Here is a 27823-nt window from a genome sequence, read left to right on the forward strand (position 1 = left end):
ATCAGCCACGTGCCGCCTCCCCGCGCGCCCTGCAGCCCTGCCGCTCTTCTGCCTCTTCCACACGAATGCACTTGCTAGAAGAGTGAACAATGGCCACAAATGGAGCGGAAGATGGGGCAACGGTCTGTGCGCAGTTGCTAGCGTGCGCATTTCTTTCCAACTGCAGCACATTTCAATGCGAAAAACAAGCCAAAGGGGCAAGGGGACTTGAAATGTGCAGTTCAACTAGACACCAATAAGGATTACCTGCTAAATAATACTTCTGATGGCGGATGCTGCAGCCAGGACAGAGTTTACGCCAGCCCATGTCCAGCAGTCCTATCGGATTACTGCTGGAAACTACGCTCCCTCCCCTCCTGCCCCACCAATGCTGTATGGCGTTTTAGCCTATAGCTCTTTTATTCATTTATTTATAGTTTTTATAAAGCGCTACTCGCCCATAGACCTCGAAGCGCACGAAAGAGAACAAGACGTACAGAACACATGACAGGACCAGGTACAGAGGACCGTGCTCTAGGCTATTATGATCAATTGTCTTGGGACCTAACCTGGACAGTGGCCACATTATTATAATGAGGCATCCATGTCCAGGTACTAAGGCACGCCGAATACCTCACTCTTGAGCTTCAGACCCAATGACGCAAAGGCAGATCTCTACATGTCTCGGGCGTGGTATTCCTGGAGCAATTTCTCTGGCGGAAAGACCAGATCAGTTAAGCAGTGGGCGTGATGCTTTGATTTCCTCAGCAAATCTGGTCACAAACCTCCTTTTACTTTGGTCCCAGTAAGAACTTACTGAATTGCTCGCTTACACACCAATGAACTTCAACCCCGCTGGGGAGTAGAGCAGAGGGGTTCGCAGCGCACAGAGTCAGAATCCTGCAGAAGGCCTCCTCTGGCGCATGTGTGTGCCTTCCCTGTCCAGAGTTGCACGGGTCAAGGAAAACATGCTCGGAGGACCCCTACATTTCCTTTGCTAGCAGGGCCGGACCAGGAGAAGAGCATCAGAGGGGCACCCCGTTACAAAGGCAGAATCGTGAGCCCCCCACTTGTGGTCAGACCTCGGTGACCAGAACCGGACCAAAGGGGAGTTAAACAATTAACTGGTCAAATTCTCGAATACTTCTTAGAACTTGGCTTTTGTTCTAAAAAAGGGATTTAAACAGGGGCCCTTCTACACCATACTGCTCAAATGAGGTAATGCGGCACTGCCTAAAAGCTTTCCGTAGGGTACCTCAAAGACTCTACAGAGATCTCAATATGCAATTGGATTTTGAAGCAGAGATGAAAGGAAATTGTCTGGATTGTACAGACATGGGACTACGACAGAGGGTGTGCAACCTTTGGCTCTCCAGATGTTTTGGACTACAACTCCCATCGGCCCTAGCTAGCCCAGTCAGTGGGGAGAGGTCATGAGAGTCTTAGTCCAAACCATTTGGCGAGCCGCAAGTTTCAAATCCCTGGACTAGATGGGATCATCAGCTTGCAAACTTTGATCAGGAGGCACAAACAAGGGCCAATAGCCAACTTGACCATACTACCTCCGACTACATCCCTCAATAGCCAAAAGGTTCAAATGAACGATAAACCTCCAGCCTGGACCGCATGATTGTCAAGTGCCAGACTTTACATGCGGTGTGATTTCATGAGCTGCTATTTGCCTGTAGCACCCATAATCCTCTCAAATGCTTAGAGGAAAGAGAAAAGTACTGAGGACATGCTGGGGGAGAAAAAAACTAAACACACATGCCTAACTAAGGGTTGGGTTTCAACTTCCCTGGTGGTATAATGGGCAAGTTCCCCTCTAGACCCATCAGTGTGGGCTAAAGACAAGTATTATTCTGCAGCTAACACAGCGCACACAGTTCTAAATCAATGACACTTTATGGAAGAGCCCAAGTTGAAAAAACAGGGGGTGGGGGAGCATGCCAAAGCTTCAACGTCTCCCACCCCATCCCATCTATAAGTCAGCCTCTGCCCCGCACTAGTCATGCAACACCCCCATACAGCACACCCACCAAGGCATGGCTCAGAGAGGAGCCCTAAACCAGGGGGTGGGTGGCCAATACATGTTCATATACCAGTGGGGAGAAAGAACAGACATTAAGCATAGGGTGAAAATAAAGGGAGAGAAGGGAGTGAACATTGGGGAAAGGGGCATTTTGCAGGCAGAGGGATATCTGTAGTAAAAGTATTTATTCACCACAAACAAAATACTAGTTTCAAGGGACTACAAAATAATTTAAAACAAGATACAAATATAAAAAAAAAGACATGCAATATATAAACGAACCACAATGTTAAAATCGTAAAAAACAAGAACCTAAGGCCCACTGATGCACATTGTTGGATTTAAGATGCTGAGAAGCAGCTAGAAGTGCTTCAATGTAACACATTTGGCAGAGTCGTACACCACCAATACTCAGCGGGTTCCAGAGAAGACCCCCACCCTTTCAACTGGAGGCATTTACCGCCCATACAGTCTCTCTTCCACTTGCTTTCGATTAATCTGCCTTGCTTGAGCACAAGGCCTGCGACAAAACGAGAAATTCCAACAAATTGGCAGGTTATTCAGGGGCAACTCCCCAGAGCACTTCCCAGACTTTTATCAAGACCCATAAGAAGCCAGCCTAAGGACAAACGGGTCTAACAGAGCCTGAACACGACTAACCCGAGACACTCCTTACCTCAGGGCGATCCCCGGCCCCTCCAGCAGCACCCCGTAATCCCTGGAGATCTGCTTGGTGAGATCGGACAGGAGAGAGATGTGCATCTTGCCCAAGCCGCCATTCTAGAAGCATCCAGAAGAGAAGGCAGGGTGTAAAACACTCACATTCCAAGCAGTACCGCTGTACAGTATCCACAGAAGACTTAGACTTGGACCTACCACGACCAAGGAGTGGCTCCCGCTCCAGGCAATCAGTTCTTACTCGACTCATGCAAGTGATTCCACACCAAGCAAAGGTCCTAGTCTAGTGTTGGAACCACACACCAACCACACCCCTCCCTGGACACAGCCTTAAACCCAACCCAAGTTATAACTCAAGCCTATTAAATCCTGAAGGATGGAAGACCATTCGTGCCCCAAATAGATTCAACGAAAGGCCCGCTTGCCGCACATTTCTGGAGATGGATAAAGGGTCGGAATAATGCTACGGTAGTGAAAATACAGGGGCTTCAACCAGTACGTGGACTATCAGTCTAAGCCCATGCCAATGGGTGTTACGTGCAGCCTTTGCTGGAAACACTTGCAGTTTCCACGTCCGTTCAGGTTTCCCAGATGGCTCCCAGTTGACTAGATCCTGGCAGAGGCTCACTGTAGTTCTGCAAATGAACATGCCGCAAAATTGAACCCCGTCATTCTCCCCCCTTCCCTGCTCAAAACACTGGTGGCACACAATCAAGGCACCCTTGCCAGGGGCCCGATAGAATGTACACAAAAGTCTAATTGTTAACATAGCTCTGATGTTCAAGAAGCAGGCTACATCAGAATGACTTATAAAAGAAAATTGAAACAAACTATATCACACTAAAAATTGATGCAAAATGAAAAAGATACCCAGAAAAAAACCAAAAGAATTTAACAAGATTGGTCACTAGCAAAGAGTCCTGAAAATTGTTTTGGCATTTAATGCAGCGGAAATGTTTAAGTTTAAAAAAAAATGTTGGTTACAATTAGAGTGTCTTGTTTTACCCCAAGTAACCAACAGTAGTGGGTTCCCTTATGTACTGCAGTAAGGAACATTGCGGTGTGTGTATGTGTAGAATTGAGGTGGAGAGTGACTTTATGCCTGCTGAAATGTTGACACACACACACCAACACACACACCTAAACCATACAATCGATAGTCACAGCGATGGTCTATGTCAGGGCCCTTCCTACCACCAGAGGGGGGGAGGGGGAATAAAAGACTGCAAGGCCTAGGGCCCATCCTACCACTGGAGGGGATGTGGAGTAGGATTCAGGCGGCTCTTCCAAACGACATGGACGGCCCACACAGCTTGCAGCACAGCAGAGTTTATCGCAGTCAAACAGCAGTATGGCTGTGCCAGTCCTACCTTCCTTGCAGTATTAATCCAGGCCAGGTGGCTGAAGTGCGAGTCCACAGACACTGCCACCACTTCACAGTTCACGTCGTGGAATTCGTTAGCTTTGTCACTGAAGGCCACAAGTTCTGTGGGACACACAAATGTGCTGGAAAGACAAATGAGCAGAGACAGAAGTCAAAATCTGGTGCAAAAAATAAATAAATAAATATTTCATGACAATACATAATATAGAGGCCCTGAACCACCAGGTGCTGCCTCTTGGGTAAAAGAAGCTACAATTGTGCTCAGATATTTCAAGAGGTCTGCAATATTAGCCTCTCCAAAGGTTTGGACTGCAATTCCCATCATCCTTGCCCAGCATAGCCAAAGCCACTCTAATGTGATTGAGGAAGGGGGTGGGCAGGGACAATCCTTCCTATCCTCTGATTGCCAACTTCCACTTTCTCACCTTGACAGGACCAGGAGCCAGGGGCAGGTGCCCTGGGCACTCCTCTCCAGCTGCAAGAGGAGGATGAGGGAGCAGTGCGCACAGCCTTTTCAGAATGGAAGTGGTGCTAAGGATTTTGCAAGCAAATATGCTCAAGATTTATTGAAACGCCCAGTGCTCAACAGTCTAGTACTTAAAATCTCTGCTACTTTGTGCATATCCTGTCAAAGCACCTCCTCCTTCTGGCCGCTTGGCTCCTAGGCCGCCTGGTGAGTTTATTTGTGCACTGTGCAGCCCCCCCTGTCCGTCTCTCTCTCTCTCTCTCTCTCCCCCCGCCACTCACATGGCCCTCTCGATCTCCCCCATCCACACTAACTGCTACTCTATAACCTAGCCCATCTCTCACGAAGTCTGGAAGACAAAACGCATAAATAGGCTCTCCTGGCCTCAAAACCAGGCCTACCTATTGCCGACACCATAGTCGATGCCTCTTCCAAGCAGACCATTACTGACATCCTCTTTTCTGTCTCCCTCCCCCCCACCCCGGACCTATCGACTCCCCACATGGTCTCTACTCTCTCCCCTTTCTCCTCTTCACCTATTAATGGTGGCACTAGATGGGAAGTACTCTTGGTATGCTTCTCATCCTCTAGGTGCATCATTAATGTCTATCACAACGGCACCATCATGGCCCAAGGTTTCACAACCTATGCTTCTTGACCGGTGCATGCCCCCTCATTAACTTCCTCCCTTCTACTGCTACTCCCCATCCTACTCTCTTACCTCTCCACCAACGACAACAGGACTACCACGCCCCTGTACCACCCCCCCCCCCCGGAAAACTTTCAAAGGTGGTAATCAGTTTCACTTAGCTATTTTGAACGTTTGTTCTGCTGTCAAACACTCCTCCAACATCTGTATCATTCTAGAAGACTTTGACCTCGACGTCCTCACCCTTACCAAGATGTGTTTCAATGCCAGTTCTGTCACTGATCGCGACACTCCTTCCTAAGGTCTACAAACTCATCTCCAAACCCAGGCCCAACCGGCCCGGAGGTGGAGCCGCCTCGAATTTCCCTGAGTGTATCCCTGCTTCTATCATAACCTGCTCAATCCTACACCTCTTTAGAATGCCTCATCTGTAGGCTTGGGTTATCTCCTACTCGCTCAGCCTCGCTGCCATCTATTGGGACCCTGGCCCTATCACTCTCTGAATGCGTGGGCCTCACCTCCTTCCTCTTGAGCTCTACTTCTAAACTCCTCCTCTGTAACCTCAATATCCACCTTGACTCTTCTTAATCAGCCACTTCATGGTTCCGTGACGTTTCGGACTCTCTCTCTTACTATTCTTACTTCCAGTCCAAACCACTCTGCCTGACACTCGCAATACCTTCATCTCTGGAGACATCCCCATCTCTAATCCAGTCACCACCCCCCTCTCCTGGTCTGACCACTCCCTTCTCCCACTTGCGGGCCCTCAGTCCTTTGTCTGAGCCGCTTCTCGCACTGGCAGCCTCCTTCGCCGTCATTCAACTGATGAAGAGAGTGTCAGTTGCCTCTTTTGCCTCCACTTTCATCCCCCCTCCGACCCCTGCTTCTGACTCTCCCTCCGACTCTGTCCTTGTTAACCTTCACCTCTCCATCTCGAACACCCTCGACATCCTTGCCCCCGTCATGGGAATCCGCTTAAAGCCTGCCTCCAAGTGCAATGGCTCGTATGACTCCGATCTAGCTTCTCTGAAACGTAGGTGCAGAGTTGCTGAACGATGTGGCAGATGTCAGGTTTATCCTGTGACAAACTGGCCCATCGCCTGCTCCAAAGCCAATATTGTTTTTCTATCCGCTCCAAGAAGAGGTCCCACATCCAAGCCTGCATCTTTCTAGCCACTAACAACACAGCTGAACTCTTCAAAATCTGCAAGAACTCACCAATCCAACTACAGTTTCCACCCCTCTCCTTTCTTCCCAGCCTCTGTGCTCCGCCTTGGCCTCCCATTTCACATCCAAAACTCAGGTCAGGACATTCGGTCCTCACTCTCCACCACCCCCACTGCCAGTCCTGTTCTCTTAGCACACCTCCCACCACCATCCCACTCTCTTCTCTCCTGCCCATAGCACTTGGAGGTCTCTAAAGTGGTGCGGTCAATGAAGGTCTCATCCAAACAGGTGCCCCCCTGCCCTCCTCAAATGATTAAGGACATCTCCTCTCGCCCCCACTCTTGCCGACGTCTAACTACTCCTCCGCCACTGGCTCTTTCCCTCAAGAACTCCCTTGTGCACCCTCTCCTAAAAAAAGCTGTCTGCTGACCCCTCCTGCCCAGCTAACTATCGCCCCAACCCTTTCCTGGGTAAACACTTAGAGAAGTTGGTTCTCCACCAAATGATCCTTCATACTGAACTTGTTGGTTGACTCCATGACCATCAATCTGGATTCCAGGCATCCAAAGGCACAGAAACTGCTCTCCTAAGACCCGTGAAGACATGCTAGCAAATCTCGACTCCAACTCTCTTGCTGTTCTCACTCTCCCCGATCTTTCCTCTGAATTTGACAGCGTCAACCATTCTATCCTCAAAACGGCTTTGCGATACCCTCTGACCTCTTTCCCCACTAACTTCCCTTTCCAGTTGCAACTGTGCCCCTTCTCCTCTGCCACTTCACGCTCTACCTGCGGCGTCCCAAAGGGCTCTATCCCATTGCTTTTCAATATCTATCTTGACCCTCTGGCTCATCCGATCTACTTCTCTCCTCATTTCCATTGTTATGCTGATGACACACAACTTTCCTTCAAACTTCCCTCTACTACCTCCGCCTCCTCCTCGATTGTCGGACCGCCATTGAAGCACGGCGAATGGCTAACGATCTCCGTCTTAATACCAGTAAGACTGAAATCCTTATTGGGACTCTTGTGCCCAGTTTCCCCCCCCTACCCTCTGCCCGCCCTCCTTGGGCTCTACCCTCCCCATCCTGTGAGGCCAAAAACCTTGGGGGTCATCTTCAACTCCACTCTCCTTCACCCTCACATCTTGGACTTCGCCAAGAAGGCCCACTTCCAGCTTCACCTCCTTAGAAGTATTTTCCCTTTCCTCACCTTTTCCCCGAAGCTCAATGTCTCCGGAGCTCTGGTCCTCTCCAGGCTGGACTACTGCAACACCCTCTCAATCACCCACTCTCCTCCCTACACGCCCCCCCCCCTTCAGCTAATCCAGAACAGGACTGTAATACCTATCCTTTTTTTAAAAAAACTTAATTACTGACATCTTTGCATGTGAACAGAAGATTTGTTTCCATTATATATAACAGCTTTTGTATATAGCATATTGTCTTATGGAACTTATTATAATATATACACTTGTGGTGGGGGGGTGGGAGGGGGGCAGAGAGAGAGGGAGGAAGGAAGGGGGAGCACTTAGGATAGAAGGTCATTCGGGGGATGCTGTGGCTCTCCTCGTCTCTTCTTCCTCGGCAAGCAGGTATGACCCGAGTGGGGCCCATAGGTCTTTGGGTCTCGAGGTCGAATTTATCCCCCGGACGTATGGCTCTTCAGATTCCTGTGTATTGATTAAGTCTCTTATCCAGCTTTGGTGTGGGGTGGGGATCTTTAGATTTCCATTTCTTAAGTATATTTCGTTTGGCCACTGCACCTCCTATTGCGAATAGTCTTCGGGTATTGGTGGAAACCTTTTCGATATCTCCAAGGAGATATTTCGGTGGTGTGGCTGGGATATTGGTGTTTAGTATGAGGTTCATTTTGTTGGTGACCTCTTTCCAGTATTGTCCGATTGGTGGGCATTCCCAGTACATATGGATGGCTGTTGCATTGAGTGTCCCGCATTTGGAGGCACGGTTGCGGCTCCTCAGGGTCGAAATGGGCTATTTGTTTAGGTGTAATATGGAGTTGGTTCAGGATTTTGAATTGTATAAATCTAATGTTAGCACATAGGGATATGGCTGTGGTGTATTTACAGTAGTTGGTCCATTGCTGTTCCTCTATCTGGATGTTCAGGTCTTTTTCCCATTTGGTTTTCATATTGTTCTTGGATGGTGTATTTGATTGCAGAGTTCTGTATAGGGTGGACACATTACCCGTAAAGCCTTCTTCAGTGAGAATTTCGGTTAGGAATGTTATGTGTGGGGAGCGCATTGGGGAAGGATGGCCATTTTCTCTTGCACGCGGCCTTCAGCCGTTGATGGTGCAATGTTGTGGTTAGGCTTTTCCCTGTTCTGTTTTGGATTTCCCCCAGCGTGAGGAACCTTCCTTCTGGGAAGAGGTCTCCGACTTTTGCCTGTTTGTTGGGGTCCCAAAGTATCTGTATGGTGCGATCCATTGTGGGTTCCAATCCTAGGTATTGCCATAAGGGGAGGTGCGGCCAATATGGTATTTCGCATTTTACTCTTTTCTGGATCTGTGCCCATGCTCTTGCTGATGTTTCCATTGGGTCGGCCAGTGAATTTTCTCTGGGTACCTTGGCGAACATCATACTCTTACGGTTCGATGGAGAAGCTGCAAACTGCTCTGCATGTATATGGGCGTGTTGTTCTGTATTATCGGCCCAGTATTTGGCGAAGTGTGCTTGCGCTGAGTGATAATACAGCTGAAAGTCCGAAGCAGCCAAGCCACCTGTGTCGTAGTTCTCGCAGAGTTTGGTCCAGCTCAGTCTGGGCTGTCGGCCTCCCCATACAAATCTAGTGGCAAATTTTTGCAGAGCGTCGAAGAATTTCATGCCCGGCCAGATCGGTATGCCGTTGAATAGGTACAGCAGTTTCGGAACTATGAGCATTTTCAGCAGGGATATTCGACCATAGAGCGACAGTGGTAGGCTGGTCCAGGCGTTGAGTTTGCATTCTATTTGTGCAATGTATGGGGCATAATTATTGGCAAACAGTGTTTTTTTGTCTAGTGCCATTATTATGCCCAGATATCTTGCTGAAGTGGGGGGGGGGGATCACCGTAGATCTTCCATGGCTGCAGATTGGCTTGTGGCCTCAGTAAGAGGGATTACTTTGGATTTGGTCCTGTTGATTTTGTAACCAGAACATCTGGTGAATTTGGCAATGTCTCGTAGCACAGGTGGTAAATGGATTTCTGGGTTCCTGATGTATAGCATCGTATCATCTGCATAGAGCGATATAAATTGAGGTTTTCCCAGTGTGCGGATCCGTCACCAGGTGTGGTTGAATCGTAGGCATGCAGTCATTCCTTCTATCGTTAGTGCGAATATTAGAGGGGAAAGTGGACAACCCTGTCTGGTGCCTCCACCTAGAGTGATTACAGGTGAAAGGGTATTGCTGGTGCATACTCTAGCCATGGGGTTGTGGTACAGTAGTCTTGGAGTTCTTAGGAATCCCGGTCCGAACCCCATTTTCCCTATAATTCCGTACATGAATTTCCAGGAGACGGAGTCGAATGCTTTTTCTGCGTCTAATGAGACTGCCACCGCCTGTACTCGCTGATCCAATTGGGATGTGATAGCGAAGAGGCATCTAAGGTGGTCATGTAGAGGTGGGATAATGGTCTGTATGAGGAATGATCTGGCTTGTGTGGTTTCAGCAGCACCGTTATGATGGCTTCCCTCATTGATGGCGGGAGTGTACCGATTTCCAGAGCTTCTTATCACACCTCTAGCAGTCGTGGAGCAAGTTAGTCTATATAGATTTTGTATAGATCAGTTGGTAGGCCATCTGACCCTGGTGCCTTGCCCGCCTTGAGATCTTTAATTGCTTGTTTTATTTCCTCGAGGGTTAGGGGCAGATCCATGTTACCACTTTCTTCCGGGGTGAGCTTGGGAAGAGGGACGGAGTCGAGATAACCTTGCAATTCTTCTGGTGGTGCTTGGTTCGCATTTGAGTACAGCCTGCTATAGAAAAGTTGGAACACCTCTTTGATTTCTGAGTGATCCACATGGGTTGAGCCTTGGTCATCCATTATACTGGTAATTTGTCCGTGTCCCTGTTCAGTCTTAATAAGGTTTCATAGCATTTTTCCAGATTTATTAACCTTCGCCGTACTTCCTGGCTCTGATTGGTTGGCACGTACACCATACCTCTTGTTCTGCTAGTGTTTTAACTTGTTCAGAGCTTCGTTCAGAGCTGATAATGTTGCTGGGGTTGGTGTTCTGATGTATACTGTTTCTGCTTCTTTGGTTTGGATTTCGGTTGCAGCCAGCTGGGCCCGTATGTCTTTCAGGCTGCCATGCACTTGGGAGATCAGATTACCTACAAGCCAAACCTTGAAGGCTTCCCATGCCATGTGATTTGATTCTACTGAGTCTTTGTTACGATCGAAGAAATCCTGCATTTCTATGCGGAGAGCTTGTGTATTGAGGCATCTCTAAGGAGATCTGGTGGCATTCTCCATAAGCGATGTTCAGGATTGGGTGTCCCAATTTGGATGTCGAGGATCACTGGCGAATGGTCGGATATAGTTCTAGGTAGTATCGTGCATTCTTGTAGGTCAGTCGTGCAGCATGTGGAACAAAGCCAGTAGTTTATCCTGGAGCTTGACCCATGGACGTATGAATGGAAAGTATAGTCTCTAGTGGTAGGATGAATTTCCCTCCAGGCATCAGCCAGTGACCATGGCTTGCTTTAAGGCTAATGCTGCTTTGGTGATAGCTCGTTGAGGTCCTATCGAGGGCAGGATCAAGGATGGTATTGAAGTCTATTCCCCATATTATTGCTTTTTCTGCTGGGGATACTAGTTTTATAATTTGTTGATAGAATTCCAGGGTGTCTATGTTAGGGCCATATGTGTTTATGAGTATCAGTTCTTGGCCTTGTAGTGTACCCCAGAGTATGACAAATCTGCCTTCCACATCTATTTTGGTATTATGAATCCAGAGACCCAGTCTGCGATGAATTAATGTAAGGACCCCTCGTGATTTAGGCGAGTAATCTGTCGTGTATACCTGCGGACCCCAAGAGCGACCCAGTGATTTAGTATTTTGTGACATCGTGTGCGTTTCTTGTAATAGTAGGATGTCTATTTTGTGCCTGTTGGCATATGCTATTACTTTCCTGGTCTTAATTGGATTAAGGAGTCCTCTTACATTGCAGGATAGAAGTCTAGTGCTTTTTGTCATTTGTTGAGACACAATTCAGTTTCCTTCTGTAATGTGTGTGTTGACGTTGCTGTGCTTCGATGGTCTTCTTCCTCCTGCGAAAAAGGCAGGTTTCCCCCCACCCCCAACTGCTTGTAACCAAACCAACTTGTCGGTGGTGCGGTTTAAAAAGGACTACTGCATCTTGTTGTTTTAACCAGGCAACGGACCTGTTCGTACCCCCGCCCTCACCATCCCCTCCAATCGGGCGGTGTCTCCCAATAAACCATTGGCTACTTTGCGGTAGAACTTGAGGGAGTGCGGGGGCATTGTGGCCCAGCCTCCTCTCCGGGACTATAATAGGTGTTTGTTTGGATAAGCACGGTGCTGCCTTATTTGATGTTCAAGGTAGTTAGTTTAGTTTTTTTGTCAGGTCCGGTGGGTAGGAGTTTGTTCATCAGGTCCCTGTGGGTATCTCCGGATGTGGTTCTCTATGTATGCCATTGCATCATCAGGTGAATCAAAGAATTGTGTCTTGTCCGCGTGTTGGATGCAGATTCTTGCCGGAAACATCATGGCGTATTTGGTTTTACGGTCTCTCAATGCTCTCTTCACTGGGTCAAAGGATCTTCGGGCTGTCTGTACCCCTGTTGAAAAATCCGGATAAATGTGGATTCAGTTGGACTCAAAGGAGAGGGGGCCCTGTTCACGTGCCAGTCGGAACACCAGGTCTCGGTCTCGATAATTGAGCAGCCTTGCTATTATAGTGCGTGGTGGTGCTCCTGGCTTGGGAGGCGCGGTAAGTGCTCTGTGCGCTCTCTCCACCAGGAACTGTTTGAAGAACTGTGCCTCCGTAGCAATAGCGAGTGTAGCATATCTTCAAGAAATTGTTCCATGTGGATATTAGGTTTGCGTTCTGCCACCCAGACCACCATGATGTTATTGCGCCTTGAGTGGGATTCTAAATCTTCTTTCTGGATTTTTTCCACGGTTTTGCCTTCTGTTGTGGTCGTATCTTCAAGCCCTGAGACTATTCTCTGCCTCTGTGACCCTGGAGTTGACTTTAATATCGGCTCGGATGGAGGCAATATTTTCCCCTATGTCAACCAGTTTGGTGTCGATTGCCTCAAACCCTCTTTCCATGGCAGCCATGTATGGAGCCATTTCTTTTGCAGGGGGATCTGGCACTGATGTTTTGAGGGATTCTGCGTTGTCAGTGTCATGTTGTTGGTTTGAGGAGTTGGGAAACGCATCCATTGGACCCCTTTTTTTGTCTTTGTTTTCGGCACCTCCAGCCATTTTTGCAGAGTGTAGACGTGCAGGTTTGTTGTTGGTGGGTTTTTATTGGATGCAGTGTGTTCCGCAGGGTTTTTGACGTGGCTCACTATTCCTGAAGTTATAAGTGTTCAAGGCTAACAGTCTATGGAGTGTCTTGCCGGCCACGTGGTTCCCTTCCCCAGTGTCTTTTGACCAGTAGTGGCTGGGTATAATGGCGGCTGCATTGTAGGTGGGTTAATTTCTGACTAAATGTTTATCCTGTGGAGGGAGGTGAGGGGAGACCCAGTCCCGTGTTTTGCTGGTGAGGGGTGGGTTCTGGACAGTCGCGGGCAGCTATGGGGCTGCGCCTGCCCGCCGCCGTGCACGTACCTTACTCCGTGCCTTCTGTTGATCCTGGTGTCCTCACTGGCGCTGGGTGTGCAGGGATGTGGGCCCGCTTCTACCCGGGGGCCAGGACGTGGTCCTCTCTCCCGGGCTCAACAGGGGGGGTGGTTTTAAGTGAGAGAAGCAGCCCCGCCCTCAGGCATGTAAGCACTGAGGCACGGCCCCGCCCGTGACAAGGATCCTGCAGGGTATATCCCCAAGAGGGAGCTGCTGGATGGAGAAACGCTGGTGTGCCAGGAAGCGTCCGGAGGGGGATCCCATCCAGCCTCGGGCGGCGTCCCCCCAGTGCTCCCGACGTTCAGGCAAGAGAGCGGGTCGGGTCCGTAGGAGGCTCCGGATGTGGGTGGAGTGGGACCGGTATCAGCACAGTCCGGGAAAGAGTTCCGGGTTGTGCCGGCTCGTATCTGCTTCGGGCAGGCGTGAAAGCTGGATTAGGGGGGGTTGTAGGTGCCCCCACCCGTTTTTGGCTCTCGGGCTGGGCTGGATCCGCCACAGGTTTCGGCAGAGTCGCGCTATTGCCAAAGGCTGGGGCACAGGTTTTCCTCACAGCAGCGGCCTGAATTAGGCGCTGTCTCGTACTGCCGTCGGGCGGGACCCCACCCCCACGCAGTCGCGATCTTCACAACGAGTGGGCAGATTTCTCCCCCGGTCGCTTCAAAGTGTGCAGGGGGGGGGGGATTCAAACGATCTATCCGGTGCCTGAAGTTCACGGCAACTAAGTCTAATGCAGGATTTTTTAAATCAGGAGGTTGCTAGTCTCGGAGGTCCGGGGCTAGGCGGCCATCTTGATCGGCGCGTCACAGCACCCCTCCTGCAATACCTATCCTGACCTCAAGCCCAGGCACCATATCTCTCCAGCCCCAAGATCTCTCCACTGACTCCCCGTGGCCACAAGGATCAAATTCAAGACCCTCTGCACATCCCTATAGATAAGGGGTGTACTGGTCACTTTTACTCCCTAAAAATAGGCAAATACTCCCAAAAAATAAGAATAGGGTGTAAAAATACTAATTAAAAAAAAAAATAGGAAAACATTTTAAAACCTTGTGTCCCTGCCTCCACTCACACAGCTCAATGGCTTTGTTTGGATGGTAGTAGCACAGGAGGAAACTGGTTGTATTACTGCCTGTTCAAAATGTGTTAATGTTAAAGGGTATGTGTATCGCGCACTATCACCACTGGAGTGGTCCCCTGGCTCTGTAGGAATAATTTGGTTAAAGGAAATAATACAAAAATATTTCGGTTTTCCAGTTAAAACTGTTTTTATTCACATGTAAAATACTCGCATTGGGAATTGGATTTACATTTTTACACCCTAAAAATCATTTTACTCCCAACTTTAAAAAGCAGCAAGTAAATTACTCCCACTTCCAAATGTTACCTGGAGCACTGCCTCTCCATCATCCACAAGGCTTTCTGGGGCCTGGGACCACACTATCTCCAACTTTCCCTCCCTAAATACTGCCCTGTTAGAGCCCTCCGCTCATCCAACTCCAACTCTCTGCATGTTAAACGCTTCTCCAAGCAATGGGGGCGCAGGTCTCTCTTCGGCTGGTGCCTCCCTTTGGAACAGCCTCCCTGCCCCTCACAGACTTGATCCGGACCGCCTCAAGTTCATGAAACTTCTCAAAACTCTGCTTTTCTCGACCTCTTTCCCTTCCCGGCTGATCACCCCATTGCCACTGAGACTGGCAGCCTGGTCCCTCATCCATCTCACCGGCTACCAGGCCCTCTTCCCACTGTATACCAGCAACTTCCAACCCCTCAGCATGGCCCTTGTGGGTCCCCTGCCTGGCGGCTGGGCATCCCACCCTTGGGATTCCTCTGCCCTAGCACTTAGCCAGTGGCCTTCTCCCTTGGCTCCCTGTGGCCCTTCCCTACCGGGCTCCCACCAGCACTTGCCCATAAGCCCCTGCCCTCCCACCCAATCTCCTGCACTTCTCTTCACTGCTCTTGCACGTCCAAATGCCACAAGGCCTAGTAGGACCACATTGTATACTTCCGGTTTGCCATTGTTATTTACCCCCTTGCTCCCTCCCCACTGGCCTTGTGGCGCCTGGAAACACCGTTTTGTTGTATATGCTCAATAAATAAATAGCGAGAGACCTCATGGGAGTTCTAGTACAAAACGTTCACATCAAACGCACGCTATGGAACGTTCAAGCCATTATAAACAAACCGTTCGCCTGGAAACTGCCAGATGCGGCCAAATGCGACTTTACGCACATTTCTAAACACACAGTCACACAGCTGTATTTGTGAGGCTCCAGTTAGCCTGGCAAGTGTAGCTCCTGGTAGCACGTTGTGTAAAAGTAGCCACCCTCTTCTGGGCTATAACAGGGGTTAAATAGTTCCCAGCAATTGCGAGTTTTGTGCTTCGCCCCCTTTTCCCCCGAATTAAAACCCGTGCACAAAGAGGTGAAACATAAATGAAAAGTAATATCTAAAAAAGTCTCGGTAACGGATGGAGAAAAAAAAACGCAGGGGCTCAGCATTTTCTGGCATTGCTTGTGTACAAGCCAAGGTGTGGCGGCAACAGGGCGTGGGCGTCCTTCGGGAGGCCAACGGCTGCTTTATCCTGCAGATAAGCCCGGGGGAAAGTCAGAGAGGCGAAGAGGCTCTACGCGGGCGCTTATCAGCTCGTGTGCGCCCAGCCAGATGGACCCCACCCCAGGGCAGAGGCGCCGATGGGCGAACACTGAGCAAGGCTACAGCGCGCCAGTCTACACGTCTGCATCAAGTCCCACCACAGTGCCGTGGAGGCTTCCCACCAGAGCGCAGGGGCTACATCTTCTGGATGGTCTGTGAAGTCTGTACCAGCCGCACCCCGGCTTCCTCTACCAGGCCATCACTCGTGGCAGGCCCTCCCCAGCGAGAAATGACACCAGCCTTTGGCTTCCTCCACCAGGCCGGGACTGTGGCAGCCGCTTCCCAGCGAGAAATGGACACCAGCCTTTGGCTTCCTCTACCAGGCCGGGACTGTGGCAGGCACTTCCCAGGGAGAAATGAACACCAACCTTTGGCTTCCTCTACCAGGCCATGACTGTGGCATGCCCTTCCCAGGGAGAAATGGACACCAGCCTTTGGCTTCCTCTACCAGGCCATGACTGTCGCAGGCCCTTCCCAGGGAGAAATGGACACCAGCCTTTGGCTTCCTCTACCAGGCCATGACTGTGGCAGGCCCTTCCCAGGGAGAAACGGACACCAGCCTTTGGCTTCCTCTACCAGGCCAGGACTGTGGCAGGCACTTCCCAGCGAGAAATGAATCCAGCCTTTGGCTTCCTCTACCAGGCCAGGACTGTGACAGGCACTTCCCAGCGAGAAATGAATCCAGCCTTTGGCTTCCTCTACCAGGCCAGGACTGTGACAGGCACTTCCCAGCGAGAAATGAATCCAGCCTTTGGCTTCCTCCACCAGGCCGGGACTGTGGCAGGCCTTTCCCAGGGAGAAATGGACACCAGCCTTTGGCTTCTGGCACCAGCCTTTGGCTTCCTCTACCAGGCCATGACTGTGGCAGGCCCTTCCCAGAGAGAAATGGACACCAGCCTTTGGCTTCCTCTACCAGGCCGGGACTGTGGCAGCCGCTTCCCAGAGAGAAATGGACACCAGCCTTTGGCTTCCTCTACCAGGCCATGACTGTGGCAGCCGCTTCCCAGAGAGAAATGGACACCAGCCTTTGGCTTCCTCTACCAGGCCAGGACTGTGGCAGGCACTTCCCAGCGAGAAATGGACACCAGCCTTTGTCTTCCTCTACCAGGCCAGGACTGTGGCAGGCACTTCCCAGCGAGAAATGAACACCATCCTTTGTCTTCCTCTACCAGGCACTTCCCAGCGGCACAGGTTTTGCAGCAGGACTTTATGCATCCACTCTCTTTTTTGGCAGTGGTCAGATCCTTCTGCACTACTAGGACTGCTGCTTTAGATAAAAGTCTGTTTCTGTTCGAAGAAAAATAAACTTAAAATGATGGTTGCATCTCCTAAATGCAAGGAGCAATTTTGGTCGGTTCAATTATTGCGACCCAAGGTATCTTTCATAGAAACACCCAGTGCAAATTTGGTTGAGGCAGTTACACAACCTAAACCCTCTCGGGGTGCAGAAGGAAAAGGTTATTTGTCTTCCTCAGAATTAAAAAAAAAAACATTTTAAAAGGCTCAAATTCCACTCACAAATGTATACATTCCAAATAAAAAGTAACTTGAAGTGTCCTTCTCATCTTCCTTGCGACGGGAGGTTGATGGATCAGTTTCCCGGGACCTGGTTTTGGTCACGCAGGGGTATAAGGCAATAATGTCCCCATGCATAATGTCAGCGGGAAAAGCCATTGGCGACATTATATATGGTGACATATGTATCGGAACGGGTTGCGGGGGATGTCCCCCTGCAGGTTCAATGTAATAATGTCTCCACAAAAAACAGCGACTTTTTTGAAGGGACATTATTACAAGGAACCCACGCAGGACCAAAACCGGTGCACTCGTCACTTCCTTCCCCCCTACGGTCAGGGAGATGCTTGCTTTTCCTTGAAAGCATCTGAGGCTACACAACAAATCCTAGATTCAAGGGGTACTCCTTTGACCGTTGCAAAGAAACACAACGTAGATCTAGAGAATGGACTCCCTTACCATGTGCGGCTGAATATTTGGATGTTACAATTAGAAAATACCTAGAAAGGAAAAACATCCCAGACCTTCGACAGTCCAAAAAGGAACCATGCACCCGAATTGGACCCTCAACTGGTCACGTTTTATGGCTAAAATCGGGTAATGATCCAAACAAACGTCTGAACAGGGCCCTACAATTATGCCAAAACAAAGCTCTAGATATTTGAGGTCCTCTCACCAAAATATATGACCTAGCAGAAGAGGCCATGGAGATTGGAGGTAAGGTGGACCCCGGTCCCTCATCGTAAATGAGCACAGACATTTGCTTCCTATGGAACGCTAATACAGCCATTGTGATCAATTGGGAGGAATCTCGAAGATAACAAAATTCCTGGATTTCCAAATAGACCCGATTCAAGCATCCCTTCAACTTCCCCTAACCAAGATCACATCCATCAAGAAGGAAACCAAAGCTATACTGGCTGCCCGGCTCATACCTCTAAAGTGAACTGTGGGACTTTTTCAGTTGATCTAAATACTTTTTCCCCCAGGTCCGCTACACTGTCCAGCCCTTGAAAGGTTATTAAAAAAAAATAAAAAAAAATAAGAAAAAAAAAAGTCTCTACACCTCAGGAGGTTCCTCAGTGTGGACAAGAGTCAGTTTTCCTCAGAAGCCAGGATGGAAATTCAATGGTGGCTTCACCACATGCAAGCATGAAACAGCAAGGCTATTTTCGCAATGACTTAAAATCTGAGCCAGATGCCAGCCTCTTGGTTTGTGTTCCCCTCACTGGGGGGGGAGGGGAGAATGGACTCCCCAGGAGAGGTAATCTCATAAATTGTTGTAAGGAGGTATCACCAACGGACGCGGGGGAGGCAGAAAACCCACAGAGGAGGGACAGACACGAGGAGAGGTACAAGCAGGGAGCCCGACACAGTGCAACAATCAACCCTGACAGGGAAACGCCGCAGGGAAGCCCCTCGACATCTGCATGGCCAGTTACTCACCATGCTATGCACTCAATCGAGGAGGGCAGCCTTCCTGGAGTCTGCAGCCCGGACTGGTAGAAGGGCGAGAGCGCCGACAGGAGACAGCCCACACCTGCCCCAAGGCACGGCTGAGATTGGGAGGGTATCCAAACGCCAGGGCCCGCCCATATGCACACGTGTCCCGGGGCCAGGCGAACCGTGCTGATGAAAGCGCCATAAGACTTTTCCCTGTGCTGCAGGGGCAGGCGGATATGACGGTGGTGAAGCCCAGCTTCAAGGGAGGTGGGACAATGCCTTCCCAGCCAATTAATGGACAGCTAGGCAGAGCCTCCGGTGATTGGTGGGGGTTTGAATCTATGAGGAAGTATAAGGTCCCGCCTGTTTTTATTAAGGCTATCTGTTGTATTCGCAGGACGCTGAGGAGGGGAACAAAGTCAGAACAGAGTGGTGGGCCTATCCGGACACCACGAGATAACAGACGACACCTCTCTGCAGTAAAATATTGGGGAAGGAAGCTCCAGTGGTGAAGAAACCGCCAAGACATTTTAAGTTTGTTAAAATTGGACATCACTTTAAAGCCAGAAATAAATATAATTTCAGCATCACCCTGTCTCCGGCCTCATAATTCCCCAGTTGTCTAGAATTACTAGCAGGCATGCTTTCTCTCAAGAGCTTGGCCAAGGACAAGATCAACTGCTGCATTCTCTTGAGAATTAACAATGTCTTCGCAGTACAGTATGTAAACGAAATAAAGGTCTCTTCTCACACATGCTGACGAAACAGTGAAAGATATTTTGGCATTTTTTGCCTGGATATGGAAATAATGCAGTCAATACCTGCCGGGGTTAATACAGTGGCCGCCTGGAAATCTAGGCACGTGATCAACTCCAGTAACTGGAAACTACATCAGTCGGTTTTTCAGAAGATGTTGATTCTTTAGGAACCACTGGAGATAGATCTGTTTGCATCTCACCTCAATAGCCAACTACCTCGGTTTTTCATGTGAAGATCGGATCCAGAGGATTTGGCTCTGGGTGCCCTTCAACAAAACTGGACGAGAATCGAGAGTTATGCATTCCTGTCATTCATCACGATTCTGAGGCAGATTCGGCAGGCGAGGATGCAGGAAACCTTTAAGGTTCTAGTCACTCCTCTATAGCCACCTCAGGCTTGGTATCCAGCCCTACTGGAAAGGTCAGTAGATCTTCCTCAACTAGTGCCACCGTTTCCCAATGTTCAGTCAGATCCAGGCAGAAACGAGTTAGTGATTCAAGGATCCTTCCAGTTAAAAGGTAGCAGGGAAGATTTCAGGGATCCTGGAATCGCCAGGGAATTACGACTATGGTATATGCCGTCATGTTAACTTGGGCCTTCGGAACTTCCAATGGATAACAGCTGGGGTTCGCTGTTGTGTGGGCCGAAACTTGGATCCCACTACGGCAACGCCAGCAGAAGTGATATCATTCCTCTCTTCTCAGAACCTAACAAGGCTTTTTGCAGTATTAATCTACGCAACACTATTTCCGCTAGACATGTTCTGCAGACAGGATAGCTATAGGCAATCACCCTTTAGCGTGCAGTTTCATGGAAGGTGTAAGTCTTGAAACCCCCAGTTCCAAATTACACTACACTATGGCCTTTAAATCGTTTCTAGCAGGGGGAATCCCTGTGGGATATATTGAGAGTGGCCGATTGGTCTAGTGATTCTACCTTTAAGCCGCTCCATTTTAAGCCAGTACTGCATGCTTCGCAGATGTTGGTAAGTGAGCTTGGAGTGTGCAAAAAATCAAAATCATAATTTTAATAAAAGACACCCAAGCAGTAGGTTTTCCCACCCGCTATCCCCTCCCTTCTAAATATCTGTTTTGCTACTCCATAGGCAACCATTTTTGAAGTCACCTGGGAAGCTTGGGGAGAGATAATTCTTATGCAGAGAACTTGGCTTGCCTATATCTGAAAATTGAAAATTGGCAAAGAAGTGGAACTGGATAGCCAGCAGTAGATATTTATCGACTAATAATGATGTATCCAACAACTGGGACGACGCTGATCCCGTTCAGAGTGCTTTATTCTATTGTTGAAAAGTCAACTAAGTAATGGTTTGCTGCTGGTAGTTCACTGAAGAATTAAATGCAAAAATCCAATCCATGGCACCACCGTCTTCTTTTTTTAAAATTAAGATTTTCCTGCACAGCTAGCTGAGAAGAATACATGAAAAATCGATATTTCACCCCATTACAATTTATATTTTTTTTTAAGTTCCATTATTTAAACCCTTCCTGACATTTACTGGAGAGAATTTAATTCAATTGTTCAAAACAGAATTTGTCATATAGCATTTCATATTTTAGGAAGTCATTCATTGCACTTTTTTCCTTAAATAATATCTTCAGATACCAGACCACCCTCCTAATTTAACCAGTTTCAATGAATCCTAATTCCCACTGGTCAGTTCCATTGGGTTATTCCTAGGGCCTCCTAGCAAAGTTCCCCAAAATTTCAATTCCATTTTAAAAAGTTTACAATACCTGTTAAAATGTCCAGCCTATAAGTAATCGCTGGAATACATTTTGTTTGTAGAGTGTTTTAATGGGATGAAGGAATATGCCCTATATTTTGTACCCAATGTCCAGTGTAGCTTTTAAAAAACGCTCTTAATCATTTGTTGTAATATTTCAGTGTTGTTATCCCGATTATGTACTTCCAACCCCAAACATTTAAACTCCGATAGAACCCCATTTTCCACTCAAATTGTTTTCTCTTAGTATTACAAATTATAATCTTGCTTTAATACTCTTCTAACACAACAAATGGCATTTGTATCAATTTCTGTGTGTACACTGAACTAAATCATCCGCACAAGTACTGAATCAGCACAATTGGAAATACTCGCATAGCTGGAGCTATGCGAGTATTTCCAATTTTCAGTGGGAATTATTGATACTTTTGCTAATCAGCCAAGTAAGTTCTTTTTGATGACTTTAGGGTAGCTTTCGATTCAGTTAATCGTAGTCCTTTATTATGGGCTAAACTGGGCACCCTGGGATCCCCAACCTGGGCACCCTGTGATCCCTAGGCTTGGCATCGGGTCTACTTTATTTAATTAGGCAGCTGCACACCAATACCAGCGCTAGGATGAGATTGAAAAGCATTAGCGATTATTCGAGAGAAATACCAATGGTAAGGGAGTGAAACGGGGCTGTGTCCTTGCACCTATGTTATTCAATCTCCACTTGGCTGACTTGGATAAGGCCCTACGAATGGTCAATAATTGTACACCTGAAGTAGGAAATGTGCACGTGCCCTGGCTTGCCTATGGCAACGTGATAATTACGGGTCACACGTTGGTTGGGCTGACAAGAAGCATGGCCGTCTTATTGAATTATGCTAAATTAAATGATCCGATAATAAACACGAGGAAAGCGAAGCCGATGTACTTTGGGTATTAAGGATGTAAGAAAGAAAAATAAAGACCCTTGTAGGAGAAATAGACAGAATGCCAGGCTATGTGTATCAGGGTTATTATATTATGGTGAACGTGCATGGCTCAGAATTACGTGAACGAAGGAGCATAAAGGTGCGGTCCACAATGGCTCTGATGAAGTTAACTGTGCAGAAGACAGCTGGCTATAGTCTGCTAGGTATAATTCAGACATAAGCAGAATTTGGCCTCGAGTATTGTTCATGCCTAGAGAACTTGAATGAAAAACATGGTAAATGGTTAAATAAATTGGAGGGCAAGGTTTGGTGTAAAATATTGGGCTTCATCCCAAGGTACGCTTATTTAGGCTATTAGATTGGAAATGGGCCGCACCCCTTTGTCAGCTATGGTTAAACTAAATAGAGGCAAGTTATACGTCTCAATTATGACGGCGCAAGAACCATCTATACTCGCCATCTTGAAGAAAGCCTTCCTGGAAAGCACCTGCAAATCCCCAAGGGACTTGTAGTCCACAAATGAGTCCTTTTTCTATTACTATTGCTTTCTCCCAATTGGGAAGAGGGGCGTGGAGTTCTTCTTTGTTTATTAAATTTGTGAAGCGCACCAAACCCATAGTTACATACTCAAGAAACCTGTCAACTTGTGGGATTGGTCCTCAAACTACTACCATATTGAATAATTAAAAAGCCTTAGCACGTTTGTCAGAATGCCTTTTACTTACTTAAAAGCACAAGAGTATTATACAGGAGAATTGTTCTCCTAGTCCGATTAAATAAATTGAGAGTCAAGGCTGTGTGTGGCTCACGGTATAACATGCCGGTAGGTTTAAGATATTGGCGATTATGTAAACGGAAAGACAAGCTGGAAACTATTGGTCATGTTAGGACAGTGTGTAAAGAAATGGTTGGTAATCCTGCACTTCGGATAACTTCTTACTAAGATGTGTTGCAGGGTCTCAACTCTCACCAACGCTTGCCATAATTATACTACAACTAGTGGTGGAAAAAGGAACAGTGTTAAACAGCGCAGTTGGAACACGATTGATGTGAAATGTGGACATGTTAGGATTGAGAGCTTTTCATCATTTATTAAACTAGTCCGATATAGGAGAGTGATTAATAGTATGTTAATTTTAAATGTGAATAACGTATTTATTTTTCCTGAATTTGTGTGCGTTTTAGATGGAATAATTTACTATTTAATGGACGGTGTTTTAAAAAAGATAAGAATATTGTATCCATATATTTTTCTCTTCTTGGGAATGTTTTTTCTTCTGAATAACTTTGAATCCCTAGACATACACATTAACGAGGAAGGGGGTCAGTGCACATTCCTGCTTTAAATCTCATTTTAATAGAATCTACTTTCTTTTTAAAACTTAAATTGACTGAAGTGTTTTCATGTACTTCAATCAAACGTAAACAGATTAGAAGCAACTCCCCCCGCCCTCTATTATCTACACATTAAGTTAGAGGAAAATAAACCAGCAATCTATAAAAGGGGTGCTGCCTATTTAATGACTATATTTTATATCATTAGATTATGAATCAATCTTAAAACAATTTTCACAAAATCCAAATGTTATCTATAGCCCAATTCTGCAATTTAAGTTAAGACTTTTTTTTTTTAAGTCTCAAATATTTCACCAATTACTTCTAATAAGGCAATTAGTCTAAAGGTTCGAAACAGTGTTGCTCAGTGTGGTCTTGCTTCCAAGACCCGCGTCTTGCCACCGAGCTAACCTCCTTGAGCACAAGATACATTCATGATTTTGCTTCGGTTGCAACTCCTTACCAGCAAAAGACAGGAATTTGAATGCTGCTTAGAATGCGAGGAACCGTTCAGGGAAATAAAATTGTGCATTTAATCGGCGTCCTGCATGGCTTACTATGATCCCAATTTGGAAACAAAGATAACTGTGGTTGCAAGTCCAGTAGGTCTTGGACCTATACTAGCACAGTTCAAACCACGCTCATCGTCACCCCGACACAGTGTTGCATATGCCAGTCGAAGTCTATCACCTGCTGAACGTGCCTACTCATAACCCAAGAAAGAGCCTGGTTGTAGTGTGGGCATTTGACGTTATCATTTGTTCCTATATGGCAGTAAGTTCACCGTAGTTACAAACCATCGGGCAGGAATGACAATATATGGTAAACTCAATGCCAAAATGCCTCCGCGAATTGCATGGTGGGGGGGCTTAGGCTACAAGAATACGGTTTCAACATCATACACAGGCCAGGAAAAGACAATAATTCAGCAGACGTCCTGTCCAGGTATCCACTTCCAGCGAAAGAAGAGGCCCAATCCTCGAAAGCAGACCAGTACATCAACTATATAGCAGACAACGCACTCCAAAAGTCAGTGACCATTCAAGAAAATGTCAAGGAAATGCCCCAGGACAAAGTCCTAACACGAGTCAAAGACACAGCGACGTAAGGGAAATGGCGCGACTCGTAAAGAGGCTATGCATTGTTTTGGGAGAGTGAATTGAAGCTACTGCAAGATTTTCATATCATGAAGGATGTGCTGTCAATCACTCCACAAAGGTTACTGCTAAAAGAGAACAATCGTCATTCCTTCATCCCTGCAAGATCGAATAATTGGTCTTGCACACGTAGGACACAGAGGGATTGTGTCCACCAATCGACAGCTAAGGACGAAGGTTTGGTTTCCCAAAATGGACAATAAAATACAGAAGATGCTGAAAACATGCACCATATGCTAGTCAGTGGCCCCTCACACTTTCCCAGAACCTCTGAAAATGACAGTTACCACTGAAGGTGTCAGATTAAGTGGCCATTGACATGTTTGGACGGTTGAAAAATGGCAAATACGTACTATTGGCTATTGATGAGATGTCCCGCTTCCCAGAGGTCATTAATTTCTTCCACGGCTGCTCATGCAGTAATTCCAGTCTTAGACAAACCGTTTGCTGACTATGGTATTCCTTCTACCGTAAAGTCAGACAATGGTCCACCTTTTAGTCGACAAGCGTTTGCCATGTTTGCAGAATACATGGGGTTTCAAGATCGAAGGATTACCCTATTGTGGCCCCAGGCTAATGGCACTGGAACATTTCATGGCCAACATTAAAACACAATAACCCGAGGGTCATTCATGCAAGCCATCTGCACGTTGCTGCGAGATTACAGAACGCGCTTCACAGCTCAATGGGAGTATGCCCGTCAGCATTGATGATTGGCAGAGTGGTGCGAACTCGGCTACCACAAGTGGTGGATTCAGTGGTGTGTATAGATCCAAAGCAGCAAACTTGGAAGAAGGATGACGTATGCAAAAGGAAAATGAAGAGCTATGCAGACGGGCAGAGATGGGCCTGAAAAATCGAACATACAAGTAGGTGACTCTATGATAGTATGCCAACCTCAGGTGCAGAAAGACGTCTGCGTTTGATCCCAGTTCACCGATTGTGACAGCAGGTCAAGGATTGATGGTGTTGGTGGAAGGTTCGGGGGTTCGGGTCGTTCCATCACCAGAAACTCATTGTTCTTCAAGATACTTGCAGATGGTGCTGCTTATCATGAAGAGCCGGCTGATGTAGTCGACTCTCAAGAGAGTTGCTCCGACTTCACGGATGCCGACGTTGAGACTGATGACCGTTCCAGTAGCAGAGATACCGAAGTGGCTACGTCTCCAAGTCCATCGAAGAGAGTGATCAGAAAACAAACAAGGTGGATTGAGGAAATTGAATACTACGTCATGTGGCGATTTATGCGATGGGAGATGTAGTCTCCTATGTTTATGTTCGACAGTTAATCCTAGGTCTGCTAGCCTGGCGTCGCAGACGGGTTCATGTGACAGCAAGGGGAGAAGGGTTAGTAGGAGTTAATTTAAAGAATAAAGACAACTTGTATTGAAACCCATCCGCTGAGTGTCGGTGTCGTTATTGCCTTTGACACTTTGAATATTATTAGCATGTACTAGTCCCATACATAGCACTGCAGATCTTGAGGAGTTCTGCACTGTACTCGACGGGCATACCATGGCACCGTCCCTACAATGCCATGTATAATGAACGCCGCTTTTCCTCAAGTCCCACAATAATGGCAATCCATGTATGGGTGTTCAATGGCAACTGCACAAGAGAGGGCACTCTCGATCTCTACACAACCCTTCTCCAATACACTCAATTTGTCAACTCGCAACATCCATGTTCTAAAACACGTTTCGCCTCCCTTTATACACCCACACCGCCATTACCTTCCACATTCCACACAAACACTCTACTCTTGTCTTACTGGCCATTTGGAGATGCCGGTCTGCCAGGAATCCTTCCAGTAGGCTGGTCTGCCTGTAGATACAGTGGTCTTCCAGTTGCTTTCTGGATAAAGGCACGCTCTAACCAGGGTTTCTTGCATTAGGCACCAGTAAACCAATTACACTCTTTATTGTGTCAGTCTCCGGACTATGGAACCCCTTGACCACCGAGGTCCACCCTTTTATGTATTTGTTGACATTTTGGAAACCACTAAAACCCACTTTTTTAGTAAGTGGTCCATCTTATCAACAATCTTGGTTACCTGGAACTTATGCGTTCAAATTTAATCTATTCCCCCCCCCAAATTTGTTCTTCTAATCTTTTCCTAAATTCCATGCATTTCATATTATATTTTTGATTAACCCTCCCCATGAGGGGGCGCTTCAGAAATGTACAAAGAGAATGATACGTAAAACACTAATGGGTACTCACAAATCCAGGGGGTAGAAGAGAAGCACCAGGTACTTCCCTTTGAAGTCGTCCAGGTTCAGATCCTTGAACTCTCCGTTAACCACGGCCGTGCCCTTGAAGAAAGGGGCATGCTGGGTAACAGAGGGCATGTACCTCGAACAACCTGCAGAAGAAACGGTGGCATTAAAGAACCAATGTATGACAGATATGGACCATGAGAGCCCGCCAGTCTTCCCATTTCTCGACACATGGTCTCCAGCTTTACCCTGGCTCTTTCAGTGCTAGTTTTCCACGCTGTTATTGATTTAACTAAAGATTGCCTTGACACCAGCTGGGAAGGGGCTACGTGGATTACACGCCAATCTGTGACAAAAATCTATTATGTTGCTCACCAGTCAACTCCTTAGCCGAACCCATGAGAAATATGAATACATCTAATCATTATGTTAACTGCACTATCCTGCATGTAGTCCCTTCATGCCAACGCCAACACCCTCTGAACAGAAAGCAGATGTTTGGCGAATGCTGTTGCACGCAGGAAATGTAAAATGTCTAGACACAACTCACACACCAAAGTATAAAAGATGCAAAAATGTGACATTATGCATTTGCAATGATGTACAGCGGTTTGGGTACGTGTGACCGAATTTTTTTTTTTTTTTTTTTAAATCGCTGCTAACTGACTGCAATGTATCTGCTCGGGGCCCAATTTAAACACACATTCATTTTTTAATTTTTTTTGTACCCCACCTCCAATTTTAAGATAACAGGAGACAACCCTGCACCCCCAAAATTGCAAAATATCAAACATGGGGAGCGGGGGACAACCTCGCAACACCTGCTCTACAGAGTTGGTATTTTGCAATATATGTGACCAAATTGCCCCAAAGACCAAATGACCCATGCACAATTCGATCAAATT

The 27823-nt window shown here is 47.3% G+C and overlaps 1 protein-coding gene across 1 annotated transcript in view; it reads right to left on the reverse strand.

Moving 5' to 3' along the window:
- Positions 1–27823, reverse strand: part of PRDX3 (peroxiredoxin 3) — an 89807-nt gene that overhangs the window by 38092 nt on the left and 23892 nt on the right. Inside the window, exons 3-5 of the mRNA XM_069611929.1 lie at positions 26923–27064; positions 4060–4195; positions 2688–2791 (exon numbers count right to left, since the gene is read on the reverse strand). Of these exons, the coding sequence (XP_069468030.1) occupies positions 2688–2791; positions 4060–4195; positions 26923–27064 (382 nt within the window). The remainder of the gene's footprint in view (positions 1–2687; positions 2792–4059; positions 4196–26922; positions 27065–27823) is intronic.

This window comes from Ambystoma mexicanum, chromosome 8 (genome assembly GCF_040938575.1).
Source record: "Ambystoma mexicanum isolate Mex_15411 chromosome 8, UKY_AmexF1_1, whole genome shotgun sequence".
NCBI classification, from domain to species: Eukaryota; Metazoa; Chordata; class Amphibia; order Caudata; family Ambystomatidae; genus Ambystoma; species Ambystoma mexicanum.